General features: G+C 47.9%; 1 protein-coding gene across 1 annotated transcript; it reads left to right on the top strand.

Moving 5' to 3' along the window:
• The first annotated feature begins 359 nt into the window (after window positions 1–359).
• ALKBH4 (alkB homolog 4, lysine demethylase) lies at window positions 360–10,293 on the top strand. The gene is made up of 3 exons (XM_066599654.1): window positions 360–494; window positions 2,408–2,602; window positions 5,847–10,293. The coding sequence occupies exons 1-3, from the start codon at window positions 390–392 to the stop codon at window positions 6,480–6,482; spliced, it is 936 nt and encodes a 311-aa protein (XP_066455751.1). The 5' UTR covers window positions 360–389; the 3' UTR covers window positions 6,483–10,293.
• Window positions 10,294–11,082: the final 789 nt, after the last annotated feature.

Below are 11,082 nucleotides of genomic sequence, written 5' to 3'. Positions count from 1 at the left end.
ATCTGCGAGCGCAAACCGTAATCGGTAGGGATCACTGGGGAGAATTAGTACAACCAAGAGATGGATGAGCTGCTGCAGCAACCAACCGCCGCAGCCTTCATGGAAGCTGATTGGCTACTATGGCCAATTCTGTGATTTCTCTTGATCAGCAGCATGGAGCCCGCAGACAGGTGGGTCACCCATCCCGGCTGCTGGGGAGCCCGTTATACTGCCCACTGTATAGCCTCTAGGGACTCGTCCTGCCCCACGTGACTGCACTCACCTCCTCTGCTGCCGCCGATATAAGTGAAGCTCTACAAGCAGCAGCTCCTGCGTTCCAATTCCCGCCGCGTTTACGTCACTTCCGGTACCTGGGATTCCCCCGGAAGTGACGCCGCGCTGGGCTCCTCATGGCTGACTGCAGCTCTGCTCCACCGGCTTGCGGCTGTAAAGGCATCCGGTCGTGCTTACTGTGCGAGTCTCTGGCCGGGGGGCTGGTGAGGGAGCTGCACGAGGTACTGCAGTGTGACTGTGACCCTACTCCATAACGGCAGTGGAGCGCTCCTCTAAGGAGGAAATAAGTTGCCTTCTCCGCAGGTGTTTCCTCCCGTCTGTTCCTTCCATAGATAGGCCCCCTATAAATACTTGTGGTGCAGCCATGGGACGTCCTGTAACTGAGTGAGTAAAGGCGCTCTTACACGGAACGCTGAGTGTGAACACGACAACGAACAATAAATAGTTTTTTTTTCTGCTCATCTCTGGTTTTACGCAGGTATACAAATCGCTGTTGGCTCGTTCACTAATCGCCCCGTTTAGATAGCGATCGTTCGCCCTTCTACAGTGGACAGACGAACGATTTTCCGCGTGAAGAGCTAACGGTGTATCTGTACACGGATGTGAAGAAATTTCATAAACAGAAGCACGTGGCGCTCGCATCCAGAATCGCACGTTTACCAGTTTGATCGCACTCGCCCACGTGAATGCAGCCAAGAGGGTCCCAAATTCCACTAGAGGAGGGAACATGCTGCAGCGTAGATTATAATGGATGGGGTCTGCAGGCCTCTGTACTTGGCTGGTATAAGGTGGGGAGTGGGAGACCCCTGTGCTAGTGAGGTTGGGGTCTTGCTAAACGCATCGCACCAAGCAACTTCCATGAGATGATGGGGTATATCACAAGTTATCCCTTATCACAGCCTAGAGGGTGACAGCCGGGACCCCCACGATTTAGAGCATGAGGGTCCAAAGCTGTAAGTAATTCCGCAGTGGCTTGCATGTGTACCGCAGCTCCATATATATCAATGGGAGAGCTGAAAATATCGGAGTATGAGCGCTCAACTATCTCCGGGTCTGCCATTAAAATGTACACGGCGGCAGCGCACATGTGCGCCATTACTGGGGGCTCTCAGGAGCAGTGGGGGCCTAGAAGTCGGACCCCCACAGATCACAAAGGTTTGCTCCTGTAAATAGCGGATAACTTGTGGATACGCATACACTGAAATCTAGATATATTGCAGGTTTCCTATATCGTGTGACCCAAGGTCTGCTGATATGTACTGGCCCAGCGTCTGCCTATTAGGGCTCATTCACATGACTACGCCGTGTATTACGCAGTGAATCAAACCCATTGATTTCAATGAGGTTATTCACATATTTTTCAGGGTTTTTTCGGTCGCGTGAAAAATATGCATCATGTTCTATTTTGGTGCATATTACGCACTACAATAAGCCATAGACGCGAATGTGTTAGCGCAAATACGCAGTGAATACTGTTCCCTATTTGTGAATCAAAACAATGGGCCTTTCTGTATATTTTTTGCGCACCCACAGAAGGGCCACAATACACAGGAGTCATGCGTTATCCCCTCTGCATATGCCCGTGTGAATGAGGGTCTGTGGGCACATCAGGGGACGCCTCTGACTTCTACCTCCTACCTGTAACAAGATGGGATATGAGATTAACATACTTTGATGCTAACATGGCCCTTAAGGTGGTAAGGATAAGCCCCTTACATAGGTAGGGGTCTATCATCTGCTCAAAGCTGGCCTGGCGTGTCCGGCAGAAGAAATGTGGTATTACATGTTAATCGGTCAAGCCTTGCTGTAATGTTTGGCCCATACACTGACCGTAGCTGTTGTGTCACTATGGGTATATATCTGTGCAGGGTAGTAGTGATCGTTGTGAGTGTGCAGGACCTCCTATTGCTGTGAGTGTGCAGGACCTCCTATTGCTGTGAGTGTGCAGGACCTCCTATTGCTGTGAGTGTGCAGGACCTCCTATTGCTGTGAGTGTGCAGGACCTCCTATTGCTGTGAGTGTGCAGGACCTCCTATTGTTGTGAGTGTGCAGGACCTCCTATTGTTGTGAGTGAGCAGGACCTCCGCTGTATATCTGCACAGTTTTTCAATTTGTCATCTACATTATTTTGCAGACCAAATCCTTTGTGTACGTCCCCGAGGAAGGAGTAGCCGAAGGAATAGTGGCGAGCGATGCGGCCGGCTGGTGGTTCCCCTTCCCAGGGGTGACTCTTATTGAAGGGTTTGTTACAGAAGATGAGGAGAGGGCTATGGTGCATGCCATGGATGAGGATGGATGGAGACTTTCACAGTCGGGGAGACGGAAGCAGGCAAGTATATTCTGGTGTACTACGTGTTAACCCTTTGCAATCCAATTTTGGATTTAGGGTTTCCTAGGGCGCTTTTTCTTTCTGCCATTATACAATGGCACCATCTGCTGGTTAGAGCCAGTACTGCAGTATGTGACATGCTGGAGAGGCCCCCGACAACAGAGTGGCCAGTAATCTACAGTAAGAATACCCTGCCGGACGTCTTCCGACATTGGAGCTGTACAGCCTTCAATCAGAATGTCTTTAGACGTCAGACAGTGGATTGGAAAGGGTTAAAGTGAAATAGAGCCCAGTTTGCTTATATTTTTACATGCAAATTAGGATCTGTTTACATTACCTTTCTGGCCCCATATATGCGTTAAATGGATGACATACAGCAGCATCCATCATCCACGTGATCACATTGTAAAAGTAAGGGCTCCTTCCCATGGACGGATTACGCGGCGGAAATCCGCTGGGTTGCCTGCAGCTATTAGGTTCTATTGAACCTAATAGCACAATGCTTACGGTGCGGAATTCCGCACCGTTAAATCACCCGTCTTCACCCGCGGCATGCACGCACGGACGGCTTCCATTGCAGTCAATGGAAGCCGTCCGTCACACTATCTTCCGCTGTAGCACAGTGGAAGATAGCGTGAAACCGCTTCCCCGCCTACTGCCAGCCGCGTCATGTGATGCTGTGGGTGTGTCATATAATGCGACCAGCGCATCACGCGCTCTGTTGCGCATGCGCGCCGAAGCGTCTTGCGGGACGTAGGACGCCGGATCCGGAGGTAAGTATTGGGATCTCTGGGGGGGCCCCGTGGCGGAGCCCGTCACGGCCGTGTGAAGCTGGCCTTATATTTCTTAGTATAAGTCTTGCACCAGTCTAGAACATGCATGTGTGTCCTGTGTAATCCGGGTCGCGCCCGTGTGAATCCGCCCTTGCTTTAAGTCTGTCATCAGCATTCTTTACCCCAGAGCAGAACATGAGTTTTCATAGCAGCTAGAAAGTTCTCGTTGTATCTTTAGTGTCGGAAACAAGGGTCAAGGTTCTAATGGCAATAACCCTTGCCTCTCTACTAGTTGATGAAGCCAACTTGGTCCTTGTGGATCAACTGCGGAAGTACCTGTTGGAAGCGATCTGCGATGAGTTCAGAGTAAACTTTATTCTCTCAGTTAGTTAGGGAGATGGAGCGATAGCTGCCGCTCGCCGTCACATCCTTCTTGGTTAAGGAAACCCTAAAATATGCGCCTTCAAGTTCTGACAAGTAGAGGGGTTCATCACAGACACACAAAGACCTGCAACATAAAAGGAGAGAGAGACGGGATATAAATGTATTATGAAAACAAGGTGTGCAATAATCAGGCCTGAACTCTCGCAGGGCGAGCTAGAGCTAACTACCTCTAGGATCTCTTCCAAGGAGAAGGCTTCGTCCGAGACCCTGGCCACCCGGCAATTTCATCTCATCAGTGTAGGCATCAACTTTCTTCTGAAACTCCGCAGCGGACAGATCAGCAAATTAACCACGTATGTTATATAGCATAGGACTTTAAGACATCCCTGATTGCAATGGAACTAGGAGTAAATAGACCTATCAATGAATTTCCGTTTCTGTTCCCTCACCTCCAAGAGCTCAGCTGTAATAGACGGAAGAGTGGACACCTTATGAGCAGACTTGAGCTGTTGCAATCTAGAAAAAAGCTCACAGAGCTTGAAGAAACTTTTTTTTTTAAAAGGTGTGTCCCGTGTTTGAGAAATCGCGCCCCAATGCATTTGCGGACTTCCCACTGAATGGGCAGAAGTATAGCATCCTGGGAGTGAGGAGTCAGACATTCCCCAACAGTTTTGGCGGTCAGACCTACAGAGCATATCTTTAGCCAGTGAATCATTAAGGCGCCAACTCCAGGTCTTATGGCCAAGTTTGGTGATGGTGCGGGAAAGGTAAACAGGCAATGGTCTGACTAAAGAAAGGAACCTATGGAGGCCATCGGGGACAGATCTACAGCGGGGTGACTGATAAATAACCTAACAAGCCAGCTATAGCTACTATGGGAGGGCGAGTATTCGTAATCACAAGCTTTTGCATGAAGATCCTTCCAGATATCAACCAAGTGTAACCTCCACAATGCAGATCTCAAAGAAGCAATATGGCACATGGGTAGAGTAGAGCGACCGGAGGACGTAGCGGTATAACTTTAAAGTCCCCCCAAGGCTGTTACCATTTTATAGTGCTGGTATCATTGCTCTGTGTATGGGGACATGCAGGGAACACATAGATCATGTGTCTACTGCTGTTCACATCATGGAGATGGTCTCACTCCAACATACAAAAATGATCCTGAACACTAAGTGTTGTCTATTCTACCCCGATTGTATCTGCTTTTGTGCCTTCACTCCTATACATTGCTGTGTGTACAGCTAAAATAGAGGGCTACATCTGAAGCTGCTGATACCGTGGCATCGTTCATCGGATGTACAAATATTTAGAACTGGTAAGTACAAGATAATTAAATGGCTCCGCAGAATGGATCGTCAATAGTAGATCAGTGAGGAGGGGGGGGGAGGTCTGCCGCCCGTGTCACCGCCAATTGAGTTATTCATTGGGCCAGCCTGCTTATGCACTCAGCTGATTTCTGCAGAAAGACGGCTCTGTTCCCACTGTAGTGTTCAGGCTTGGTACTACAGGAAAGTTTGGGAACTGTGCCTGTAACACCCAGCTAAACCACTGCAGTAAGAGTGGAGCTGTCAGCTTTTTGCAAAAATCTGCTCAGTGCATAAGCACACCGTCCTGCTGAACAGCTGGCCCACAGGGATCCTGAGCTGCAGACCCTACCGATTCTGCAGACAGGCCAGCAAGAGCTTACAACTGGACAACCCCTTTAAGGCTTGCTGTTAGGCCTCGCACACAGGCGCTTTTGACCACGATTAACGCAGCGTTTTGAACGCTGTGGTATAACGCTCCCATTAAAATCAATGGGACCTCGCAGACATGCGCTTTCCAGCACTGCGATTTTCGAGAGCTCTCTGCTCTATCTTTGGCCGTTTAGCGCATTTCAGCACTTATCACAATGATGGGGTGCACTGAAACATGCTGTCGGTCTAGGAAGGGGGAGGGGGAGTTATTCCTATCCTGAATGACCTTTTAAATAGTTATTTAATGAACACAGTCACACACATGAAGTCAATCTACACTCTAGTTGCATCGGACATCCAGGTCCCATAACCTGTATTGACTTCTTATAAACTTTTTTGTGCCTCCAGGATTTTGGTCCAAAGGTGAACTTTAAGAAGCAAAAAATCAAAGTTGCCAATTTCACTGGTCTTCCAAGTTTTAGCAAGACACTCTGGGAAAGGATGAAGAATCACATAGTGCTGAAAGGGTTCCTGCCTGTGGAGCAATGTAATCTGGATTACAATCCGGACAGGGGATCTGGTATTGACCCCCACTTCGATGACGCTTGGCTTTGGGGTGAAAGACTAGTTAGTCTAAATCTTCTTTCAGATACTGTGCTCACCATGACTAGTGCTGCTGCCGATGATCTGCAACTGCTATCTACATTGAATCAACATAGTGAACCGAATGCCATTGGTAACCGTGTCAATAATGTACAGTCGGACCACCAGGACTGTGTGCATCCTGGCAGACCAAAGACTGCCGTAGTGCCCTACAGCAATGTGGAAGTAGCTGTACATCTACCACGAAGGTCGCTGGTGGTTTTACATGGAGATGCCCGTTATAAGTGGAAGCACGCAATCCACCGTGAACACATCAAATGGCGCAGAGTTTGCAGCACGTTTAGGGAACTGTCAGCAGAGTTCAGTGCAGGCGGCAAGGAAGAGTCACAGGGACAAATGCTGCTGGACATAGCTCTTAGCTTCCAAGGAAAATCCGTGTGAAGACTCATCGCTCACATGTCCTGTTTTTACCCTGAGTTGCTTTGATGTCAGATTTCCAGTTACTTTTCAAGTTCTGACCAACATCAGAGGATCTGTAGCTGCACCTGGAAATACAGACTGCATACGTTCATTATATAGATCTCAGACCTGATGAGGCTGGCGTATGTGCTGAAAAGCCATAGCAGAGGGGCTGGATCATCCTTTTGGAAAGCGGACTCACACGAGCGTATATACGCCGGCCATCTGAATAACTGCATTGGATTCAATGCATTCCGTCTGATGGCCGGCGTATTTATGCGGGTAAATAGCTCCGTAGATACGCTCGTGTGAATAAAGCTTTAGGCGGCCTGCAGACGTCCGTGTCGGATCCCTCTGCGAGGATTCTCCCCTGCAGAGACCTGCGGCTCCTCTTCTCTGTGATGTGCCAGCTGGCGCATGCGTGGAGTGGTGCAGGCTTGTCACTACTGACATTTCTGTGCGGGCCTCTGCGAGACTCGCACAGAAATAGAACATGCCGCGATTTGGTTTCCACATGTGTTTTCATGCAGACAAATCGCAGCTGTGTGCATAGGATTGCGTGCATGCATGCAATCCTAAGGCAGCGGGCACAGGCGGAATTTCCACCCGTGTGTCGGAGGCCTTACCGTGATAAATTTGGTGCATTTTAAGACCGCTTCGTCTAGTTTGCACTAAGGGCTTATTTCCACAGGTGATTTTCTCATAGGAGTTTTGTGGGTTGAGACATACAAAAATAGAACACATTCTTTTAAATGGGTCTGTTTACACGTGCAAGTTTCCTCTCGTCGTGATAAGAAAAAACTGCAGCATGTCCTTTTTTTTCTGCCATTCCAGAGAAAATTTGCCCATTATTTCCTATAGACAAGTTTAAAAATACTTTATTTTTTTATGTACTTATTGAAATATGCGGTTTTCAGCTGCATGAAAATTGCATCTGCTGCAAGATGCTTTTCTCGCAAAATGCATCGCACTGACATGCAAAATCATGGGTTTAACCCCTTAATGACGGCCCCATCGGGAAACTACGTCCTCCCTAAGTGGGCTTTAATCCTAGAGGACGTAGTATTATGCGTCCTCTTTGGATTAATGCCCCTCAGGCTCTGGACGTGACAGCTCCATGCTGTCGGTGCCCGCAGGTAGCCGACAGCATGGAGCTGTCATCCTGGGCTGCGGGCAGTCCCCCCAACAATGCAATCGGCGCTATCCGATGGATAGCGCCGATCGCAAGAAAGTAAATAAAAAGTAAAAAAAAGATGACGTTTCAGCTCCCCCCCATGGATCGCAACCATGGGGGGCGCTGAAACTGCTCACCCAGGTCCCCGGCAATGTCCCCGGCCCTCCGTCGTATTCTGCACATGCGCGCCAGGAGAAAAATGGCGGCGCATGCGCAGAAGCGGCAATCGCCCTGGGAATTAAAAATTTCCTGTCTCCCGATGCTGCCAGGGACCGCGAAAAAGTTGAAAAAAGTTTTAAAAAGTAAAAGTTTCACCTCCCCTCATGGATCCGATCCATGAGGGGAAGTGAAAATACTCACCCCCATCCTCCGAGATGTCCCACGGCGATCTGCCATTGCCGCGGGCTTCTGTGCATGCGCGCCAAGGAAAAATGGCGGCGCATGCTCAGAAGCCCGGATCGCCCAGAAGATTTGAAATCTGGCGCCCGGCTATCTACAGTAGATGTCAGTTTGAAAAAGTTGAAAAGTCTATAAGTTTCATCTCCCCTCACGAATCGGAGGGGAGATGAAAATAGTCCACAAAAGTCCCTAAAGCCCCCAAAATTGCCGAAAATAACGGAAAAACTGCGCATGCACGGCTAAAAAGGCGGGGCATGCGCAGTAGAGCCTAAGGCAAAAGTTGCCTTTGGCATAGTGACTTTCAGGGACCAAAGTGATTGGTCCCTGCTGACATGGGTGGCTGTGATACACCTATCACAGCCATCCATGTCATTTGTTTAGTAAATATTGGACATGGTTAGTCCAGCGTATCTCTCCTGTCACTCAGAGCGATTTGTGACAGGAGAGAGATAGCAGCAAAAAATCGTGTCCGATATTGAGTGAAAAAAACAGAAAAAACCCCGCCGTCATCCCATAATTACCGCCCCTCATACCCTTATTACCCCGCTATACCCACATCCGTTTTTTTTTTAATTTTGGGGGGGAAAAAATATATATTTTTAATTTTGTCTACCTCCTCACCCTGTCTTTGCCGCCCCTCATATCCTAATCACCCCGGTATACCCACGTCCGTCTTTTTATGTCGGTTACATTATTTTTTTTCATTTTTTTCTACATCCATTTGTAAAAAAATTATAAAATGGATCGTAGGCGCTACAGAGCTGAGCAAGCGTACGCAATGCTCTTTGCGTCAAGCTCCGGTAGCGATGCTACTAGTGAGTCGGAGGAGGAGTTTTTAAGCGACGACTCGGCCTCTAGCGCTATGGAGGCTGAGGTAGTTGTTGGGGTAGCAGGGCCAAGCATTGCGGCGCCTGCCACTGCGTGGAGTAACACAGATGTATTTTTGCCCCGCATCCCCGCATTTACTGCCACGCCTGGCATCAATGCAGAGGTTGCTAATTTTACCCCATTTAATTTTTTAAATTTATTTATAAGTGATGCCATCCTGGATCTTATTGTCTGGCAGACAAACACCTATGCCGGACAGTACATTACCGCGCACCCCGTGTCGGTATATTCCAGGACGTGGACCCCCATTGACATCCCAGAAGTAAAAAAATTCCTGGGAATTGTACTTCTAATGGGACTCGTAAAAAAAACCATCTATACGGTCCTATTGGTCTGCTAGCGCCGGTCACGCAACACCTGTGTTTGCGTCAGTAATGCCCTGTCAGCAGTTCGAAAACACCATGTGATTTTTCCACCTCGCCGATAATACGCAAATTTCCCCCAGAAATGACCCCGAGTATGACCGCTTGTCCAAGTTGAGGCCCCTTATTATTTTATTAAAAGAATCTTTTAAAAACATTTATACCCCAGAGAAGAATTTGGCGGTAGACGAGTCGCTGATGAGCTTTAAGGGCCGTCTATCTTTTCGCCAGTTCATTCCATCAAAACGCGCAAGATATGGTGTTAAACTATATAAAATTTGTGAAAGCGCGAGCGGATATACATCCGATTTTTTTATTTATGAGGACAGAGACCGCCACCTAAATCCCCCCAACTGTCCTGATAATATCAGCATGAGTGGGAAAATCGTGTGGGAGCTTGTGGGCCCTTTTTTAAATAAAGGGTACCACATTTACACGGACAACTACTACACCAGCATCCCCCTGTTCAAGGCATTACATGACGCAGACACAGGTGCCTGCGGAACGGTGCGCAGAAATAGAGTAGGGTTCCCACAACCCCTGGTTTCCAGGCGTGTAGATAGAGTAGCGTCTTACGTGCTGGCAAAGGACCCCTTACTAGCCGTAAAGTGGTGCGACAAAAAAGATGTTTATATGTTGTCTGCAGTAAGGGAGAGGGGGGCTGCAACGCAGAAAATAAAACCAGTTTGTGTGACTGATTATAACAAATTTATGGGGGGTCGATTTATCCGACCAAGCTCTACAACCATACCTGGTAAAACGAAAGACGCGTGCGTGGTATAAGAAGGTAGCGATCTACCTAATACAGATCGCTACCTATAACGCGCGCGTCGTTTATAAGTTATCTGGGGGCACGCTGAGCTTCCTCCAGTTCCAGGAGGAGCTCATTGAGCATCTTTTATTTGAGACCACCGCACCTCAAAATGCATTGCAATCTGAGGAGGTCCTGAAACGCCAAAAGGAGGGGGGGGGGGGGGGGGGGTGTGGGGGAAGTATTCTTTTTAGGGAGTCATTTTTATTTAGTTGCGCCCCGAAAACCAATAGGTGGTCCCTCCATTATAGGCCTAGCAATGTGTCCTGTATGCAAATTGGACCTATAATGGGGGTATTGCTGAACACAGAACGACTAGCGCTATAAAATTTGGGGTACGTCTCCCCAGTTTTCCTTGCTTAAAACAAAACGGTCATGAAAATGACAAATTTATGGGGGGAAAAAAAATGACACAATTAGCTAAAAAAAAAAAATCAAAATTGGGATTTTGTTCCTTCTGCTTTACTCAAATTCATTCAAAAATTGTGGAGTCAAAATACACAGTACACCCCTAGATGAATTCGTTAAGGGGTCTGGTTTTCAAAATGGGGTCATTTGTGGGGTCCCTCTATGATTTTGGTTGCTCAAGGGCTCTACAAGTGGGCAATGGGGCCTAAAAAGCCTTCAAGCAAAATTTCTGTTCTGAAAGCCACCGACTACTCCTTTTATTTTGGGCCCCGTTGTGGATCCAGACATAAGACTAGGGCTACTTAGGCTATGTTTATGAACGCGGGACAAACAGGGGTATCCATTTTGGGGTGCAAGTCTTCATTCATACGTTTGCTGCACAAAAAAACTTTTTATTAAAATGACATGCTTGGCAAAAAAATGAAGATTGTGATTTGTTTCCTCCTCCATTACTCAAATTCACTCTAATTGTGGAGTCAAAATACACAGTACACCCCTAGATGAATTCGTTAAGGGATCTAGTTTTCAAAATGGGGTCAT

The sequence above is a fragment of the Eleutherodactylus coqui genome, chromosome 4 (assembly GCF_035609145.1).
Source record: "Eleutherodactylus coqui strain aEleCoq1 chromosome 4, aEleCoq1.hap1, whole genome shotgun sequence".
In the NCBI taxonomy this organism is placed as follows: domain Eukaryota; kingdom Metazoa; phylum Chordata; class Amphibia; order Anura; family Eleutherodactylidae; genus Eleutherodactylus; species Eleutherodactylus coqui.
The sequence above is the reverse complement of the archived record's forward strand: the minus strand, read 5'-3'. Positions and strand labels throughout refer to the sequence as shown.